The sequence below is a fragment of the Solanum tuberosum genome, unplaced genomic scaffold, assembly GCF_000226075.1.
Source record: "Solanum tuberosum cultivar DM 1-3 516 R44 unplaced genomic scaffold, SolTub_3.0 scf00072, whole genome shotgun sequence".
Taxonomy (NCBI): Eukaryota; Viridiplantae; Streptophyta; class Magnoliopsida; order Solanales; family Solanaceae; genus Solanum; species Solanum tuberosum.
The window spans coordinates 1,744,469-1,764,965 of record NW_006238999.1 but is presented as its reverse complement, the minus strand read 5'-3'; the positions used below and the strand labels follow the sequence as shown (position 1 = coordinate 1,764,965).

Here is a 20,497-nt window from a genome sequence, read left to right as displayed (position 1 = left end):
TTTCAGATCCCGCGCAGAATGAGAGTTTAGTGCACTAACTTTTTTTTTTTTTGTTATACACCTAATATAATTGATCATTTCTTGTTTGTCAATATTGTCATGCTAAATAAACAAATAATTGTCTTCTTTTTTTTTCTAAATAAAAAATTTAACATCAACCAATTTATTTATTTTTAAAAAATAATAAAATTTTGTTTTTCAAGTGTTAAAAAGTCATTCCTTTTTGCTTGGAAATTGGAAGACTCGACTGACTTTTATTGTTTTGTTTTTTTTTTTGACAATTTAATAGTTTAGTCAAGGGGTGCATGAATTATTTTTAATATATTTTAAATTCTCTCTATTGACAATTACCACATTTAAGGAGCTTTTTTCAAATAGAAAAAAAAAAAGTATTCTAAAAAATACATTAAAAGCCAAAGTAAAAATAAGAAACGATAAGTGCATGTAATACAAGCTAGTGACTTTTTATCTGGTGTCCGTTACTTATATTAGAATCTCAACTAAATTAAATTTGTGTTACGCAATCAAAGTAGTAAATAAAGTATTATTATTGAAAGGGAAAAATGTTGTTATTATTATATATAGAAAAAGGGAAAAGATAAACGCAATTATTATATATCTATTTCAGATGGAAATCCCAAAACCTGAAAGGAGCGTCTAACAACTTTAATATTATAGAAAACTACCAAACATTATAAATTTATAATCCAATCAATAAATCAGAGTTCTCGAGTTTGAGCCTGAAAATCAAATTATTTTTGCACCTATTTGCTTCAAAAGTAGATTTTTTAACACAAATTTAAATTATTCAGATCTCAAAATAAATATTTTCTCATCTCATTACGTAAAAGTATTACTATTTGAAAAGACAAACGTATTTTCATGTGATTACTCATAATTTTTTTTGAACATTTTTTAAAAATATTTTGAATCATTTAGTATGTTGGCTTGTAGCACTTTTCGTATAGCTTTCAAATAAGTGAAATTATGCATTAATTTATAAACGAAATTAAGTGTTTTAACTTTCGTACTCCAGTCCCTTGCGCATATATTGAAACAGAAGTATTAAATATCACGTGAGACTTACAAGGGTAAATACTTATAGTTGCTTGTATCAAATATCTATATCAATCTAATATAAATACCTGATGCGAATAGTTTTTTATCGAATATAAACAAAATGTAGTCAAAGGAAAAAGAGTATGTAAAGAAGAAGAAAGAAGCACGAAAAGTGCGCTAATAACCCCACTTGTTCCCATTCGTTTCTACCTAATATTGAACTGTCATTTTCTATGTTTTTTTTTTTTAAAAAAAAATATTTGAAATGTATTGATTTGATTAATTTTAATTTATATTAAGTAAAAGAATTATCGTAAATTACTTGATTTTTAAGGTTTGAACTTTTTCTAGAAGGGTGCCTCAAATCAACGTAGTCAACGTAGTAACACTATACTATGGCGATACGTGAATTTTCTAGAAGGGTATGTCAAACCAACGTAGTAGTATAATACTAAGGCGATACGTGAAGATCCCAATAACAAGTTATTTTGTTGAGTTAATATTGTATGAGTCGTTAAAACATATTTCAAATGTTACATATATCTTGAAAGTACCTATGCCTTCTCATTTTCATAGATTCTTTTATTTATTGTTTTGCGTAATAATTTGTTATTCAAAATTTACTGGTTTGAATATTTAGATTTATATAAAAAAAAATTATTCTCTCAACACGAATCCAATCCAACCATTTCACTATATCCTTGATGGCAAAAGTAATTTAATTCAAATAAACATACATTAAATTCAGGTATAACAATATGAGTTGTCCTATTCGTATTTCTTTATTCTTAATTAAACAGTTTGAGTTCGAATTTTTTATATGAAAAAGGTCTTGTTGTGAGCGTTTTTTCTAGAAATAAATCCTTACAATAGTCAAGTTCATATTAGTCGAGCTTTAATGAGCACTTGTGATGCTTATATCGAGATTAGTAATAACTATCTGTTATGCAAATTTAAATTAGTCGAGCTCCCATCGAGAAATTATATGTTCTCTTGCTCCATTTATCATTTATCCTTGTCATGAGAATCATGCCATGTCTCGTGACTTCAAATCCCCAAACAGAAAAAAAAACTTTTCACACATGAAATCAAATTTTCCAGAAAATTAATAAATTCACCCAACTTTAATTTCTCTATGAATTTCTCCATCTCCGTCTGACTTTCTCGCCGGAAAAAATGATGAGGTCGCCGCAGGAACCGAACCGGAACGGCGGTATTAGAACTCCGTCTCCCCGGCCGAGAAATCAATCTCAGTTTCACTCAACCGTTTCCGTGCAAAAAAACCAGCGGTTCAATATTTTGATACTCATTTTCCGGTTCGCCGCCTTCTGCTTCTCACTCGCCTCTGCAATTTTCATGTTCGCTAACTATCACGGCGATGGCTCCGATTCCGATACCGATTCTCTTCGGTGGTACCACTTCGATGCGTTCAGGTACTACTACTATTAGTTCTTTCTATTTTCTCGAAAAAAAAATGTATCAAATTGAACTTAATTAAGCATATTTGCAATTCAATTAGCTGATAAAACTACCTTAATTTGAAAATTTTAGATGAAATTTCTTCGAATCCCCTTCACTTATGTTATCTCGATGACGGTGAGTCAAGCAGGACTAACAAATTTCGAAGGTTAAAAAGTTTTTTTTGTAGCGTGTATATATACGATTATACATATATCATATATTTGTCGACTATTATAAGGTTAATAAGTTCATTAAATTAAACGATTATTTAAGTTGATTCTTTAGAAGAAAAAAACATAGCTCAAGTTGTCATGGTAGATAGTTTGGTGCTCGATTGCGTAGTTCGAAAGACAAATTTGTGCGATCGTAGGCCAAAGCAGACAATACATATCAATAGTCTTGGATCGTGACAATTTTAATTATGAATATACAATCAATTAGTCAATTACGTCTCAATTTCAAACGATTAGATCGAGTTTTTTTTTATTTGAAGTCTATAATGAGATTTTGTTTTTCTATAGATTTGTGGCAATTGCAGCTGGGATTGTAGCATTGTATTCACTATTCGAAATTGGAGCTTCGGTTTGGGAAATATCAAGAGGCACCACTGTTCTTCCTGAAGTTGTACAAGTTTGGTTCGATTTCAGCCACGATCAGGTTCGGCAGAATTCAGTAATTTTAGTTAAAATCATGTATTTATTTTTTAAAATTATTGAATATGTACAAGTTATTTTAGAATCTAATAACTTAAAAACACTAAAATCTTGAATCATAAAGTTTGAATCCTGACTTCACGTTGGTTTGAGACGTGAGATGAGTCAATTATGTTTGCATTACGATAAGCTACATGCATCACACCTCCTCGTAGTTTTCTTTCACGAATCCTATGTGAACGTGAAATATTTTGTACGGAGGCATAGTGTGAGAAAACAGATTGTTTTTACTGTGTAGGTTTTTGCATACATGTTGTTGTCGGCAGATTCAGCGGGAACGGCGTTAGCTCGGACGTTAAGGGATCGGGACACGTGTACGGCTAATAATGCATTTTGTGTTCAATCAGATATATCCGTCGCCTTAGGATTCGCCGGGTTTATGTTCTTGAGTTTTTCTTCTTTATTATCGGGTTTTCGGGTCGTATGTTTCATACTTAACGGGTCACGTTTTCATATGTAATATTCATCCATCATTATGTTGTAATCTTTACTCATAAATCTTAATGAAGGTAAATTTTGATTTTAGTCTCGTATCTGTATCTGACTAAACATATTGAACCTTCAAAATATGTTAATGCAATTCATATTTTTTTAGTTATATATCAAATTTTCAACTTTTAAATAACTTATTATTCAATAATTGAATTTGAGGATAATGTAATCTTTTTATAAATAGTGTAGACATAATATAGTTTCTATTTGTTGTTTTAGTTGCTTTGTATCTTGTTATTATGTTGTTGTATTTTTCTCGTAACTTATTTTGAAAAATTCTCTTTTGAGCCGAGACAGTCCATCCACTCCGCAGAGGTAGGATATAGTCTATGTATACTTTATCCTATTCTGACTCCATTTATGGGATTATACAATATTACGAGAATTAATAATTGAAACACCGTGAAATGCTAACATCCATTTTATGAAACTATCAGCTCGTAAATTTAATCTTAAATATGAATTTTGAACGATGAAATGTTATATTGAGATAATAATTATTCCTTCATCTTTAGTTGAAGGTCTCAAATTCGAATCATGATAATACAATTATCTTTAATAAAAAAAGTGCTTTATTCCTAAAATCAAACGTTATCATGTGAATTCAAATTAATCGAATTAAAACGATTCTAGCGACTTTCTTATTCCTCAATAAGACAATGATGGTTAGCTTCGTGGTTACGTTAGATAGCAATGATATGCTATATGATACTTTGAATTTGTTCGATTTTATCGAATATATACATTGCACTTAGTTTAACTTTTTTTTTTAAATAAAATAAAAATTTAGCTAAACATTGAATGATTTATTCTTAGTTGATTTGGTCCCATTTTGGCAAAAATATCTTGGCATATCTTGCACTATTTTTTTCTTTTTTCCTTATTCTTTAGAGAAAAAATCACTCAATTTTTATCCTCTCAATCATATACTTGACAAAAAATTATCTATAGATTATAGAACTAATATAATTGTGAACCAAATCAAGCATAATAGCATATTATAAATTTATAAATTCATAAATCTAAGTAAATTTATACTTTCTTTTGGACAATTTCTTTAATATTAAATAATCAAAACATATTTTATGACCCTACAAGCTTTCTATTTATAACCAAACAAATACTATTTTGAAATTCCTTATCTTAGTATAGTGAAAGCATTTTTTTTTAAAATTTGAGACAAATGAAATGAAAAACTTGAAGGACAAACTCTATAAATAGATTAAATTTGTTTATCATTAATAAAATGTATCAAATTTAAGCTTTAAAAATGAAGCAACTCCTAATAAGAAATGTCTCCTCCTTTTTCTTAAAATATTAAAAAGATTATCATGGACAATCAATATTTCTACGTACAGAGCATTCTAAGGAATTATAATTTAAATGTTAGTCATTTTGAGCCTCAAAACCAAAAAGAAAACAAACAACTAGTTACAATTTTTTTGAATTAAACTACTATACTTTTACTAAACACACGAGTTTGAATTATCTAATTCAATGAGTTTCATATTTGCAAAAAGCAAAATATTTCACGTTTGTTATTTTTAAAATAACACTTGTCAAAGCAAAATAGATGAAGCATCAAATGGCTCACTCATGCTCGTTTACAAATTATCTCGTAAATTTAAATATTTTGTCTAAAATTATTGTGACACGTAAAAATCAACCTCCTTGTTTCTTCGGGAGCATTTAAAGTCTAACGTGAAAAGTAAAAGTGAATGAAGAGAGTAGTTATATTACAATCAATATGAGTTTTGGTAGAATGATTGAGATTCCTACATTCTTAACCAAACTTCTGAATTCGAACTCTTAACATGGAAAAATATTAGGAGAAACTACATAATTACACAAACATTACTAGCATATATACTAATAAACTTTATTATAGTTTGAAATAATTATATATGGTCTCATTAATTAATAATTTTATATCAGACTTCAAGTTATATACATTTATCTTTAATGTCATATACATTATGAGACATATATATACATAGGAGAGAGGCGAGCGTGAGAGTCAACATGTATCTTTGATACTAGATACATGTATCTTTGATATCAGGTACATTTTGAATACATATACATAAGGAGAGATGTGATCAAGAGAGGGAGAGAGGCGAGCAAGAGAGTCAATAAATCTCAAATACATGTGAATCACGCTTGAATAAAATGTATCTGAAATAAATTACACTTAATTTGATTGCATATATCCAAGATACATGTAACTATATAGTACAAAAGGTAATTTCGAAAACTGAAAGAATTATGCCTCACTAATGGATGATGTAATTGGCGAATGGGATTAGTCGGATTTCAATACGAGTACAAAACACGTGATCTAGCGAGGGGCCGGCGTGTCAACGTGGCAATCCAATCCAATAGAAAAAACTAAACCGTTTATTCAGTATCAGGTGGGACCCAATATCTGTATCTTCTAGGGGAAACCAGACGACGATAGGAGAGTGAATTCACGCGCCATTTGCCCAAGCAAAGTATAAACCTTCCTTCACGGTCAACCTCCGCCGTACTCCGCCATATTCTTCCCGTCGTCAGCGATTTCTCCCTGAATATCAACACTCAACCTAAGTTTCCGGTGAACACTCGCCGTTGATTCAACCGGATAGTATATACGGTAAAATCCGATTTTGTTTCAGGTAATTGACTGAACATCCACATGTTAATCGAGAAAATATGTAGTAACTAATGTGTTCGTCTTTGATTGATTTGATAGCTATTAATGTGTTCGTCTCTCCTGTTCTCATTTGCTCGCTCTGTTAAAGATGATTATGGTTTCATTTTTAGTCGGTTTAGCTGCATAATTTGTGAATCCTTGTTGAGAAATTCGCTTGCAATTATAGTGATTATTGAATATTGGAAGAAGAAATTCGTGACTAAATAGTTTTAGCTAGCTTTTGCTCGTAGATTTTGGGAGTAGTTTTTGTAAATTTAACTTCAAATATTTGTTTTAGATGATTATGGTTTCATTTTTGGGCGTTTTAGCTGCATAATCCGTGAATCCTTGTAGAGAAATTTGCTTGCAATCATAGTGATTGGTGAATATGAGAATAATTTCGTGACTAAATAGATTTAGCTAGCGATTGACCATTGATTTTGGGAGTAGTTTTTGAAAAGCTTGGGACTTACACTCACAAAACTTATATTTTTTCCAAGTAAAATGCATGTCCAAGCACAACTTCAAAAACTCAAATTCTGAAGTTTCAAATTTCAACTTCAAATTTATGGCCAAACAGCAGCTTAATTTAGATATTATGAGTTCATTGTCATCCTTAAAGATACCATAATTAATCCTGATTATTGCTAAATTTTGTTTTATATTGGAAGTTTCTTCATAGCATCGTCATACTTAGCAAGTTTTAAAATCTGGTTAATATTCTTTCAGTGGTGGTTTTATTATGTCTGCCTGGTATATATGAATTGATTACACAATAATCCCATAGTTGGGCGGGAAAACTGGTGTATGTTCTAATTTCCACGATTTGTTTTTTCTTTTGTTGATGCAAAGCTGTGACTGAGATTTATGAGGTCATCAATATGGGTGACTTACCATGTCCACCATATTCTAACAAAAGATTGGAGGCACGGATGATTAGCAAGGAAAAGCTACCGAAGATTTGTTTAGTTGCTTCTGCTACAAAGCACTTCTCAGCAAAGACTTTGAAATGTATAGGTAAAGTGAAACACAGTGTACAGACTAGTGGAGCTGCTGGTGATGTTGTCATATTCTTGGCTACCACTGCTGTTCTAGAGGTTGTACGAAGGCTGAGCAAAGCTAGATGTCCTTTTATTTGGCACGGTTTGCAGGCGCTGCAAGCTTTATGTTATCCACCGCTTAAGTGGATCCAAAAGTGGGTTCCTTTGGAGCCATTGGTCAGACAATTGCAGGTGGGTTTCTGTTCATCTTTTAGTGCATATAATTCTTGCAATTCTGGGAATACTTGCATTCACTTTTTGAATTTGTTATATTCTACTTGTGAATTTTTGACAACTACTGTTCCTAGTATTTGGATGTTACCAATTCATCTTTAATCTGCTGTATGATTGCACATCTGGTTATCTGGAAGTGTTTTTCTTTGCCTGTCTTTAGTTTTTCTGGTGCTTGTTTGCTTGGCAACATTAGTGAAAAGAACCAATGTCTTTTGTTTTTCAATAAATTATGTGAGGATTATGACATTTCCATTGCCTATCTATCTTTTCTTTTCTACTTGTGTTTCTGAAGATTACAAGGAGAACAACCCATTTGTGTTTTACATTTGATATATGACGTCATTATGTTAAATGTTTCTCATGAGTTGAAAGTGCTGCAGAAGGTTTTGGACTTATTATAAGCATGTTCATAACCACCTTGGTCACAATAAAGCAAACAACATTTGTGATTCAGATGCTAAATCTTGAGTGTAATGTTGACTTTTTCCCATATGGCTGTAAATCCTTTTACATGAGAGATCCAGGTTCTGGTTTTTGGCCCAAATATTTCTCTTTTATTTGGCTATTTTTGTTGGTTACTGTTTTCGTATTTTAGAGAGCACCTCTTGTTTGATTTAGTGCATAAAAAAATAATCTCTTCTGGCACTTGGCCTTCCTTACAATTGTATGTTATCACTGCTCATTTAAGTCACCTCAAATGTTGGATTCTAGAAGCGGTCTTGAAGGGCTTTAATACAAGGAATATTATATAATCACAGCAGATGAACTTCTTTTTGTTTGGAGAGATGGTATATGTTTTACTGCTGCAGCACTTCATAGAAGATAAATTGTTGACAGCCAAGACTACTTTAGTTGGTTATTTGTTATTAGATCTAGCATGCGTAACTTAATTTTCTACACTGCTGTTTAATCTTCTTAACTTAATATTCAACGCGGTTGTTTAATCTGCTTAACTTATTTTCGACACTGTCGTTTATTCTTTTCAAATTTTTTCCTTTCAAATCGATTGGTGTTTCTATTGTAATGACTATGCTTATTTTGGTAGAAATTGTCTAGGCCAATGCTATTGCTCTCAATTGCAACAGTTTTCTCCGATCAGTCATCATCTACGGGAGAAACGACACCGAACGACTTTCATCATTCTCAAGCATATCCACAAGCAAGGTAGGTGTACCATTCGAAGTATATTTTCTTTGGAAGTTTCTCGCTTCCTGGACTACAGCAGCTGTCTAATGGCTAAAAGGATATAGTAATAGAAGAGTTTATAATTTCATGTCAAGTTCAGATGCTTGTATTTTGGCTTCTCTTTATATTGTTTGGTGTATGCAATGATTATGATACACAAGTTATTATCTTAAGCTTCTACTCGTTCAACCACAAACACAGAAAATAAATTATTAGGATTTATGAAATTAAAGCCACAATAAGAATGAGGATTACTCCTTTCGGGGTGGCTCAGATGGTTTGGCTTGGGACTTCCATAATGGAGGTCTCAAGTTCGAAACCCCTTTTGCTTGTGCCAGCAAGGGGGTTGACCTTCTGGGTCGAGCTCATCTCAAGGGCTTGCCTAGTGCGGCTTACCTCTCCCGTGTGGCTTGTGAGCTATTGCACAGAGGTGGGGCTCACCCAAAGGGTAGTGGCTGTTGGTTCCCTTGTCATAAAGAAAATGAGGATTACGATCTTAGCTAGTCCTACACTGAAACCTAATTCTTTTATTGTTCAATTTTGTTGTGATGTTTGGAAACTGTAATGAATATGAATTTCCCAACAATAACCACGTGAATCTTTGTGAAAAACAAACAACAATGACAACATGAAAGAAGATCATTCATGAGATTCAACAGAAATTATCATTTTTTATTTTTCTTGGGCTGTTCTCAAATTCAAAATTGTTATTCAGCTTTTAATGTAATTACATTGAAACATATTGTCAACAACAACAACAATAAATTGAAAGATGGGAGGCCTAGCAATTATACTTGTGTGATCACTTTCTTCATGCCTTGTGTGATCATGTTTCTTCGTGAAATTGATTTTCATTATCTCTTTATGAAAATTGTGCTCTCCAGGTCCTTATTAAGGTTATTAGTTTTAATGTATGCTTCATGGTTTTCCTTACAGATCTCATGATGAAGTACAGGATGATGGTTATCCTCAAAGATGGTTGCTAGAACTCCATAAGGAACTGAGGGAGGAGGGTATTAGTGTACCTGAGAGGTGAGGTGACCTCCTTCACTTTTGTCAGTCTCAATGCTAGACTGGTGGTACTGGGGAAAAAAATGTTGCTTTGACGTGCCATATTTTCATTTTAGTAGGTTTTATTTAATTATGCTTTCCCGAAAAAAGGAAGAACACAAGAAAAGAGAGAATTAAAAATAATAAAGCTTGCTAAGTCAGACTTCCTTATTATTTAGTGTGTCCTCTTTGATTCTGTATTTTTCTTTTCTACTGGCTTTGATATGCATTACTTGAGCCAAGGGTCTTCCGGATATGGCCTCTCTACCTCCACGAGGTAGGGGTAAGGTCTGCATACACTCTACCCTCCCCGAACTCCACCTGTGGGATTACACTGTGTATGTTGTTGCTAAGTCAGACTTCCATTTATCTACAAACATAGTTGCTCTTTGATGCATTACACAAGTATTCTTTTCTTAACAATTTCAATTTCTATTTGACTAATTTGTCACTGATACTAACATGTTAAATTGGAATTTTAATGTTCCCTGGTCAACCTGCTAACAGGTTGAATGATGATGAGCTCCGTCAATTCTATGCTGCTGCAAATGGTGATTTTGCTAGGCTGCTTTCATCAGTTAAGAAAACCATTAAATGGCGGCAGAGTTACACGTTTCTTTCACCAGAAGAACTTAAGGCTTGGTCTCCTTTCATTTTTTGGCACGGCCACGATGCCAATCAACGGCCTTGCCTCATCATTCGCCTTGGACTTGCTTGCTCCAACCTGAGATCGAATGGCAAATCTCTCTTGATAAAAGCAGTTGGTATGCATATCTTTCTTGAGTAGTTTATATATCAGTGCAACTGGAATAAAGACTGTGTCACCAGGGGCGTATCTAGAGGGGGTGCCGTGGGCTCACGTGAACCCATGCTCCCCTCTCTAGATCATATATAGTAGTGTTATATTTTTTATAAAATATTTAAATATAGATGTGTGAACCCACGTTCAAAGTATCATATAATAATACGATGATGATTGGGTGCACCCCTCTAAGTGAGGATAGAAATTTAAATCTTATATCTATCTTGTCTTTTACTAACACCTCTCTAAGTGGTTATTGGTTACACTTTTGGCGTTTCAACTAATTATTCTTTTGTTTTTTTCCTTTAATCTTTCAAAATTTTCAAGCGTGTTACATTGAAAATTCCTAAAAATAATTAGCACTGTAAATTTTTTATATAATTAAATCAAATATGTATATTAAAATTTAAAACTAGTAGCATTATATGTTTTGGACCTATAATTTTTAAAATTTAATTGTTCATATTAAAAACCTAAAAGTCAAACCGATCAAATTTATATTTAAGATACATTTTTTTGTAATTGTGCACCCATCTTGCTGAAATCCTGGATACGCCTCTGTTGTCACTGGTGACTCAATAATATCATTGCAAGTTTTAGTACGAGTCAAGTATGCTATAAGAGGCTGAGGTCAGGTTCTTCAGGATAGAATAGTATAATCTGCTCAAGTGCATGTCATAACTCAGGTTTAGAGTTGTCATAGAAAATTTAACCTGTACCCTTAGTGAATCAATCCTCTTTGCTGCCGATATGTAATTGTTACAGAAAATTTTGACCAATTTTCTGCTAATTGAACTGGGTTGGCCTGGATAGACCTCTTTGTTCTATGCCAACATCTGAGAAACCTGAATATGCTTAGTAAACTTGGGAATTAGGGTCTGGGATAATGGCTATCACTGGGATAACCAATCCTGAGTTTTAATTCTTTTGCTAGTTTCATGGTATCCAAGTAAAAGCTGCGTCAATGGAAATTTCATTGCAGGATTTTCTGTTAAGCAGCTCAATTGCTCTTCGAATAATTTGTCAAATTTGCATGGCATGAAATCACTGATATTTTCTGGTCTGCTATTTGGAATTCATACCCAGACTCCACTTGTGGGATTTCACTGGATATGTTATTGTTGTTATATTGCCAGCCATTTGGTCTCAGATTTTCATGTAGATTTCTTCAGTTTGCATGCTGATTTTGGATAGAATTCTTATGGAGGTTTTGATTCCACAGTTTCGCAGATTGAGCACTGTATTCTGAGAATGGTCAATGTGGAACATCCTCAAATAACTGTTTTGATGGACTGTGAAGGACTCTCTCCCTTTGGTTTTCCCATACACATGATGAGATCTTGTGCTATGCTCTTGCAGGATCATTATCCTAATCGTCTTAGCTCTTTGATTATAGTTCGGCTCCCTCAAGTTGCCCAAATAATAATGCAAACTTTCTTTCAGGTAACTCCATCATTGATGCATTTAAAGATTTCACCCCCACCCCAAGAAAAAGAAAAAAAGAAACCAGCAACTCCTGATCCCTTTGCTTACACAGGTGTTAAAAATGTCTTATTAATTTACTTGCCATTGAGATGAAATTTTTAAGAAAAGGCTGTGTGGGCCGATGCGGCTGGTATTTGTGGTGGCAGGATGGTTAACATGTCACTGTGTAGCTTCCAAGTAAATGATGTCTGACCTGAAATTATTGTGGTTGACACAGGATAATCCGTGTCAACCAAAAAGGCTTTTGAATTTTTTTAAAAAAATCTGTTATTGTTGGTGTTGTTGGTTCAGAGGGCGAGGTCACATAAATCCACAAGTCACTTGATTTTGACTTCTGATGATCAAATAGTTGTGAATTGGTTTTGATTACTTCTGCCGACTGGGGGAGGTTTTCCTCTATTTGTGGGGATCAAAATGAAGAAATCCTATGTAGTCATCACTTCAGTAAGATTTTACTAACTATCCATAGCTCTGATAGACACAAAAGGACGCTACCTCCCTCCATGAGCTGCTACTTTTTGTTTTTTTTATTTTTAAAATACTGTTCTCACTTCTAGCAAATCTGTTTTTGCTTTCCCATAAAGAATTGGGTTACTTATACTTTGTGGGGTAATATTTTGTGAACTCGGTAGGGGTATTTGGGAATCCAAAATTCAACTGTTCATTTGTCCGGTACATAATCCTCTACAGCAAACACAATAATCTCTCGACTACATAATCCTCTCTTACAATCCAACACGAAGGGAGGGCTATCCCATCTTATCTCATCTTCATTTCAAATGGCTGGTTAAGACTTCTGTTTGTTGGTGTATCGCCCAGATTATTATCTCGTGGTTTGGATTTTGATTGGTTATGTTGGATTAATATGCACCTCTCCAGGTTAACTACTGATTATAGTATGGAAATGAAAATTACTTTGTTTGCATGATTTCATTGATTTGTATGTATGGCTGCATTGCTATTAACATCAAACTAACATTGTGCTTGCAGGTGCTAAAACCAGCCACACGCCAAAAAGTGAGGATTATTGGGAGAAACCATCTAGAGTTTCTATCCAATCACCTCGATTCAACCCCTCCGTTTCTTGGTGGAAACTGCTCATGTTCAAAATGCTCAGACCAGACCAATGCAGAAGGTGAATCCGATGAAGCTACAAGGACAGAACCAACACCTGATCAAACGAGCAGACCTGAAACAGATGATCATGTGAATGAATCCGATGAGGTCACTCTAACAGAACCAGCCCCTGATCAAGTGAAAGATAGCACTGAGCTTAATCATCACGTCTCCAACACGAGTGTCTGCAGAGAAGAACTGATAAAGACCATCATCATCGGTATACTGATGGTGTGGGTATTCATTGCTGTGTTTGTGGCTATGGATTATCCAGAAAGATGGCCTCTTTTGCGTTCGACTTAGATAATAAAATTTGTGCTTCTTATGCAGAATCACAAAATCTGCACTCTCTCACTTTCTAGTTAGACATCGGTATACATCATATAGTAGTAGTATTTTCGTAGAGGATTTACATAATTACTTGTCTATGTGTAGTACTTTGAAAGCACCGGGACGAGTAGATTTTCACATTGGTAACTACTTGTGATCAATAAAGCAACGAGGATTGATATAGCTGATCTTAACTTATTTGAAGCAGAGACGTAATGTTGTTTCCTATGCTTGTTACATATAAAAAGATGGGGTTAATTTCCTTTTATTGATGTTGATACTTCAAATGATGATCCATCTATTTAATCGGTTATAACAAGTTATTTATTCCATTTTTTAGGTTCCAAATTATATCACTATGGAGAATTGCTTATTCATATAACCGACTTAAGTTTGTTTAGTTTGAGGTGGTAATTGTTGTGTGTCATTATGAAGAAATTTCATGAGTAAATACTACGACTACTAGCATGGAAGTTCCAAAATAATAATAAACTAATTGTAAGAAAATAACAAAAGATCACTATCGACAAAGAAGAATTTTTCTAAATCACTTCAGAAATACGATCGATTGAAAATGAAAAGTTTTTAAAAAATTGGTAAATGTGGCTGCTGGGATTCGAGCCCAGGTCTCCACGGCCACAACGTGGAATTCTTACCACTAAACTACAGCCACAAGATGTCTTAGTAAGTTCTATTTTCTAATTTATCTTAATAGCGTAATTAATCATGTTCTTTACCGATTAATCTTTGGTGTGGAACATATTTAAACTATATTAAAGCTTTTAACCGCTGTGTATCTATATGATTTTGTTGTACTCTATGGATCATAATATATAATATAATACATTCATCAAATCCAGTGCAAATTTAATATATAGGATTTATATTTCAATTTTTTGATGATCATCTAGTATTTGATCTACTAGATATTAGTTACATGTGTCCACTATCAAATGGTCAATCGAAATTTCATCCTACCTTATAGAATTAAGAATTATAAATGTTCCCTCTGATTAGAAAAAAGAGAAAATGGTCTAAAAACCATCCAACCTATACCTGAAATCACAACTACACACTCCAACTTCACGGGTGTCCTATTACTCCCCTGAACTTCATATTTCTCTATTTTCTACCAACTTAAACGCTGACCTCAACACATAAACAAAATAAATATTCCAACGTGATTGCACGCGTCGAGTCCCCCACTTCTTCAACTCCCAATTCATGTTTTTCCCCCATTTCCCTGCTAAAACGTAAAAGACCCAAAAAAAAAAATCTTTTCTCCTTTTCATCTCCTTCTCCATTTGCATATGCATTTCTGTTGATGATCGAAGGATTTTGTTGTGTATTCTCAACTTGATTTCGTAGTTTATCAACTGATTTAGTAAAAGGTTAGTTATTTATCCCTTATTTCGAGTTTTTGCTTTATCCCTTAGGGTTTCTGTTGATTCGTGAAATTAAGAGCAATATTGGGTCTGATTCAGCATTTAAGTGTGTAGAAAATAGAGAAATATGAAGTTCAGGGGATAATAGGACACTCGTGAAGTTGGAGTGTGTAGTTGGAATTTTGGGTATAAGTTGGGGGGGTTTAGACCATTTTCTCTAGAAAAAAGGCCGACAAGGACTTCCATTAATAACTGATCATTTTGATCCTTTGAAATAACTCGATGAAATTAGTGAATCATTTTTTTTTATAAGGGCTAAAATCACTTATTTTGACTTTTTTTACATCATATTGTGGAGTGAATCTCGAAAGATAAGAATAAGATGGTTCTATTACTATCTTTTTGACTTGCTCCTACGAAACAACTAAGAGATCCATTCGAGAAAGGGGACTGTAGTTGAAGTACTGAGCCTCCCGACATTATTTTAGACTTTGTCTATAAAATAAAAATGCAAGCAATAAAACAACAAAGTTGATGAACCTTAACCAAAGCTGTGTTTGGTTGCATTTATTAATTAAAACAAAAGATTTACTCTCAACAGCCAATTATTCATACAAACACTTGATAAAACAAAAAGTTTAAATGGGAGAAAAATTAGTAATCTACTATTCAAAACTATTAGGATTAAAATATGCTAACAGTAATAAAAGGAGGCAAGGCATTAAGGTCCAAAACAAAATTATCAAACTACATCTTATAACTGAATTTAAATATTGTTCAAATACTTGGAAACATAAAGGTGAAAATATGTTTTCGAAACCAAAAAACAGACGACATCACAAACAACAGACTTAATCAAACAAACTGAAACCCATGTCATCATCTGAGACCTCAGCAGGCTCCTCCTTCTTCTCCTCCTCCTTAGCAGCAGCAGGAGCAGCTCCAGAACCAGCAGCTGCAGCAGGAGCAGCAGCAACAGCAAACTTGCTAGGATCGGCGAGGTATTCCTTCACTTTGTCAGCTAGAGGGAAAGAATAGTCGGTTTCAATTGCAATGGCCAACACATTCTTGTAGGCGTTGGTGAACATGTGTGGTGCAGCAGCAAGAGTTGGGTAAGAGATGGCCAATGCCAAAGAAGTAACCATAGATACTCCCATGGCAAACTTCTCAATGAGATCATCCTCAGTCAGGTCAAGCACCTCAGGGCTGAAGACAGATCCGTTGTCGTAAACAGAGATAACAACAAGACCATATGAGAATGGCCTAATTCCAAGTTTGGCAAGCAGGGCAGCTTCAGAGGAACCAACTTTGTCACCCTTCTTGATGAGCTCCACAGGGGTGATAATTTCAACAGTACCCTTGTTAATCTTAGTTGGGATGTTGAGCACCTGCCAGAATTATATGGTAAGGTAATGAGATTTAACTTCTCAACACAAGCGAAAAAAAACAAAATTCTTTGGCGGCATGAGGCACGCACCTGGAAGAAAGAGGTCTGAGATGGATCAAGACCAGTGTTACCAGGAGGGACAACAACATCAACTGGAGCCACCAAACCAACACGAGCAGGTGCTCCAACCTATTAACATATAAATGGCAAAACCCAAACTTCAGCATAAAACATACTAAAACTTAGAATCAATTCAAACATCCAACATAAAACATGTCTTCAACAATTCAAAGAAATGCAAGACAAATTGACGAAACACAATAAAATAATATTGAGAGTAATAGCATATACAAACCATAGAATGACTTTTTCGGTACAGTTTCAAGTGAAAATGACCTTTTTAAAACTTATAAATATAACTAGTAAAAAGTTCACATCTTAATGATTTTCATGCAACACTTGAAGAAACACATCAATTAACGTGTTAAACATACTTTAAACTAATTCCCAAACACACATAGAAAGCCATAAACATAAGCAAGTTTCATCATTTTACAGTATAAAAAGAGTATAGCAAGTAATTTACCTTGTACTTTGCGACTTCCTCACTCACTTCCTTGAGGTCACCCTTGGTAAAGATCAAACCCACATTACCCTATAATAAATCGAACAACAAGTTCAGTACAGTTAACTTAGTTAACTATACAATGAAATAAAAAAAACATGCTTAGAATATACACATTGCACATACAATTGGAAAAGTTCCTTCACTTTATCTTTTACTACCAGAATACTAGACTGTTAAACACAGATTACACCATTGGTGAAGATCAATCCTACATTACATTAGTATAAACTGAACAACAAATTCAGTACAGTTATTTGAGTACTACCTATACTATGTATGCAAGTTTTGCTAAGTTGCTAGGACATTCAAAAAATATTGCCACACCCGTATCAGTCCTTCAAAAATACACTATTTTCGGAGGATACAACATGCACCTGTCAACATTTTTAAAGAGTCCGAGCAGCATAGCTTTTGTTGTTTATTGTGTCAGATTGGAATATCAATTCTACATTACTCTAGTATAAACGAAACAACAAATTCAGTACAGTTAACTGAGTACTACCTATACTATGAAAACAAAAACATACTTCTATCATTTTCTGTATCAATTGATCAGATTCAATAATTGAACACCAAATTCAGTACAATTGACATGCTTTGAATACCTACATATATAGAATTTGAATGTAAAAATGGTAACACAATATCAGTGAGGGGCAAAAAGACTTACAACAAGGAGAGGGATGAGATTGAGGATTGTCTCATTGCCAGTTTTCTCAGCATGAACCCTAATAGTTCTCTTCATCATAGTATTCTTCCCCATGAGAACAACAGAATCGCCTCTCAAACCCTTCCTAATACTCTGAAGCTGATTAGATCCAACATTATCAGCAGCAGCCACAAGCACTTGAGTAAAATCATCCAGAAGTTGACACATCTTGGTATCATAAGCGATCTTCTTCTCAGCCTTAGTTGCTTTTGGAGCCATTTGAACTGGTTTTCAGATAAAACTAACAAAAACCCTAAAAATGAAAAGAAGAGATTTTTACTACAACAAAAAGAGGGCCAAGACGAATTCAACTTTCAGTCAAGGCGGACAGCAGCGGCGCCGTCACTTTAACCTCTTCAATTCAGATCTATGGTTTACTGAAAAAGGGAGAACTGAGAAAAACCCTAAATCCTGATTTGCTCTATGAACTGATGGAGAAGATGATGGAGAGTTTATATAGTGGTGGGTAATTGAATGACCTAAACTGGACGGTGTAGATTGATTGGGTTTTGAGGGTGGGGATTGTTTTGGGAAATGGGCTGGATATCTAGCTTTGGTTTGGCCCAAATTCATATGATCCGTCTAGTTCGTTTAAGAGATTTGACTCAAATTCATATGATTCGTCTAATTCGTTTGAGTTTAACTGGATTTGGGGTAAAGTGATATTGTGGTTAAATTACATGAATTTCGAGGGTGGTGGTGATTCTCTTGGAAATTGTTGGATATCCAGCGTTGGTTTGGTAAATTCTGGCTTTTAGGTGGCAAAGTTGGCCTAAATTCATATGATTCTTTTAATTCGTGTAAGTTTTAGTGGATTTGGGCTAGAGTGATATTGTGGTTAAAATACTTGAATTTAGAGGGTGGTGATTCTCTTGGAAATGGCTCGATATCTAGTGTTGGTTTGGTAAATTTGGCTTAGGTGGCAAAATTGACCTAAATTCATATGATTTGTTTAGTTCGTTTAAGTTTTAGTGGATTTGGGCTAGATTGATATTGTGATTAAATAACTTGAATTTAGAGGGTGGTGATTCTCTTGGAAATGGTTTGGTAAACTCTGGTATGGGTTGCAAAATTGGCCCAAATTCATATGATACGTCTAATTCGTTTAAGAGATTGACTCAAATTCATATGATCCATCTAGTTCGTTTAAGAGATTGAACCAAATTCATGTGATACATCTAGTTTGTACAAGTTTTAGTGAATTTGGGCTAGAGCGATTTTGATTAGTTAAATTTACTTGAATTTATAGGGTGGTGATTCTCTTGAAAATGGGCTGGATATCTAGCTTGGTTTGGTAAATATGGGCCCATTTTGGGATGATGAAAAAAAATGGTTTTGCAAAATTATTTATATTTTTCATTAAAAAATAATAGCATAAATAGATATTTTATTGAAAGACAAGGATATATATAAATTCAAAAATATTTAACAAATAACGTAAATGAGCTTTGTTCAAAGGTTAATCTCATACTAGTCAAACATGTCCGCGCTTTGCGCGGTCATAAGAAACATATTCAAAATTATTAAGCTCTCTATTTTTATGAAAATAAAAATGCATATAAACAACATACATTTGGATTCATTAAAAAATGTGAACGGTAACAAAGATCTAAAAAATATTAACTTATATAGAAGTCAAATTAAACTACATCAGGGAAAGCCTAAAACCAATGGTAATACTGATTTTTGGGCAGTACTTTGAACTTTTGAGGTCAAGATCATTAGCATCCTCAGGGACTTTTAGGTAACCACATGTAATCATGTTTATATCGACAATCACAATCATCATATATTTTTAAATTCATTTGTTTTATTCAGAATTAATATCTCAAAAGATCGCTCGACTTAAGAAATTTATCTAGCAAAGTCATTAAATTTTGTTTTGTTTCAGTAAAATCACTCAACTTATGTTTTTGTATCACTAAAATCATTCAACTAAAATTATCATTAACTAAATATATGAAATTATTTATATTGATTTACATGCAATTAGACCCAAATTCATTCACAATTTTCCCATTAACCCAATTAGAAAACCCAACACTTCCCATAATGAGTCTAATTGCATTTGAATCAACAAAAATAATTTTATATATTTAATGAATAATAAATTTAGCTAAGTGTATTGATACAAAAACATAAATTGAGTGATTTTATTGATATAAAACAAAGTTGGGAAAAGGGCCTGATATATCCCTCAACTTTGTCATTTAGAGCTGATATGCCCCTCGTTATAAAAGTGGCTCATATATACCCTTACCGTTATACAAACGGCTCACATATACCCCTACCGTTACAAATTGAGCTCACATATACTCTTCATTTAACGGAAATGAAAAAGTTAGTTTTAAATTTATATTTTTGACTTTTAATTTTCTTAAAACTTATTTAGGGGTATATATGTGTCACGCCCCAAACTCGAGAGGCTCAACTGGCTCCTAATGCCAAAACTCAGGCCCGAGCCGACCCTGCTGAACCATTTGCTACTAGCGCATGGCAGCCACACGCAATCAAGAAATCAAACAAGTATATCTCGGCTTAAAACTAAGCCATCGGCCGGCAAGGCCCCTGTCAACTGATCTATAAAAGAAACAGCTACTCCCAGGAGATCATATAAATAAACAGCCAACTAGCACAGAAGTCCTGATTGGGCCGTCAAGGCCACCATGATCTCTATACCAAAACTAAAAGCATGTATATAACAAGACAATGCATCACACAACTAACAAGCTTCAGCAAACCAACAAACT

The 20,497-nt window shown here is 33.7% G+C and overlaps 3 protein-coding genes and 1 non-coding gene across 6 annotated transcripts; 2 read left to right on the top strand and 2 right to left on the bottom strand.

Moving 5' to 3' along the window:
* Positions 1-2,064: 2,064 nt before the first annotated feature.
* LOC102579413 (CASP-like protein 4C2) lies at positions 2,065-3,758 on the top strand. Its single transcript, XM_006345890.2, has 3 exons — positions 2,065-2,492; positions 3,042-3,177; positions 3,472-3,758. Exons 1-3 carry the CDS (start codon positions 2,236-2,238, stop codon positions 3,691-3,693), a joined length of 615 nt encoding a protein of 204 aa, XP_006345952.1. The 5' UTR covers positions 2,065-2,235; the 3' UTR covers positions 3,694-3,758.
* A 2,427-nt stretch (positions 3,759-6,185) lies between these two features.
* On the top strand, positions 6,186-13,821 carry LOC102578864 (uncharacterized). 3 transcript variants are annotated; one of them, XM_006345889.2, is made up of 7 exons: positions 6,186-6,357; positions 7,249-7,628; positions 8,716-8,834; positions 9,792-9,887; positions 10,413-10,669; positions 11,930-12,150; positions 13,183-13,821. In XM_006345889.2, the coding sequence occupies exons 2-7, from the start codon at positions 7,278-7,280 to the stop codon at positions 13,609-13,611; spliced, it is 1,473 nt and encodes a 490-aa protein (XP_006345951.1). In that variant the 5' UTR covers positions 6,186-6,357; positions 7,249-7,277; the 3' UTR covers positions 13,612-13,821. The 3 variants fall into 3 exon arrangements, with proteins under 3 accessions (XP_006345951.1, XP_006345950.1, XP_015163575.1); XM_006345888.2 differs by having other exon boundaries at positions 6,186-6,379; XM_015308089.1 differs by lacking the exon at positions 6,186-6,357 and adding an exon at positions 6,963-7,109.
* A 418-nt stretch (positions 13,822-14,239) lies between these two features.
* TRNAH-GUG (transfer RNA histidine(anticodon GUG)) lies at positions 14,240-14,311 on the bottom strand. Its single transcript has one exon. It is a non-coding gene; the product is annotated as a tRNA-His (tRNA).
* Positions 14,312-15,747: 1,436 nt separating this feature from the next.
* LOC102578519 (60S acidic ribosomal protein P0-like) lies at positions 15,748-18,103 on the bottom strand. The gene is given in 4 exon segments (NM_001288083.1): positions 15,748-16,411; positions 16,501-16,599; positions 16,997-17,065; positions 17,709-18,103. Coding segments are annotated over 4 exon segments (963 nt in total). The 5' UTR covers positions 17,967-18,103; the 3' UTR covers positions 15,748-15,874.
* Positions 18,104-20,497: the final 2,394 nt, after the last annotated feature.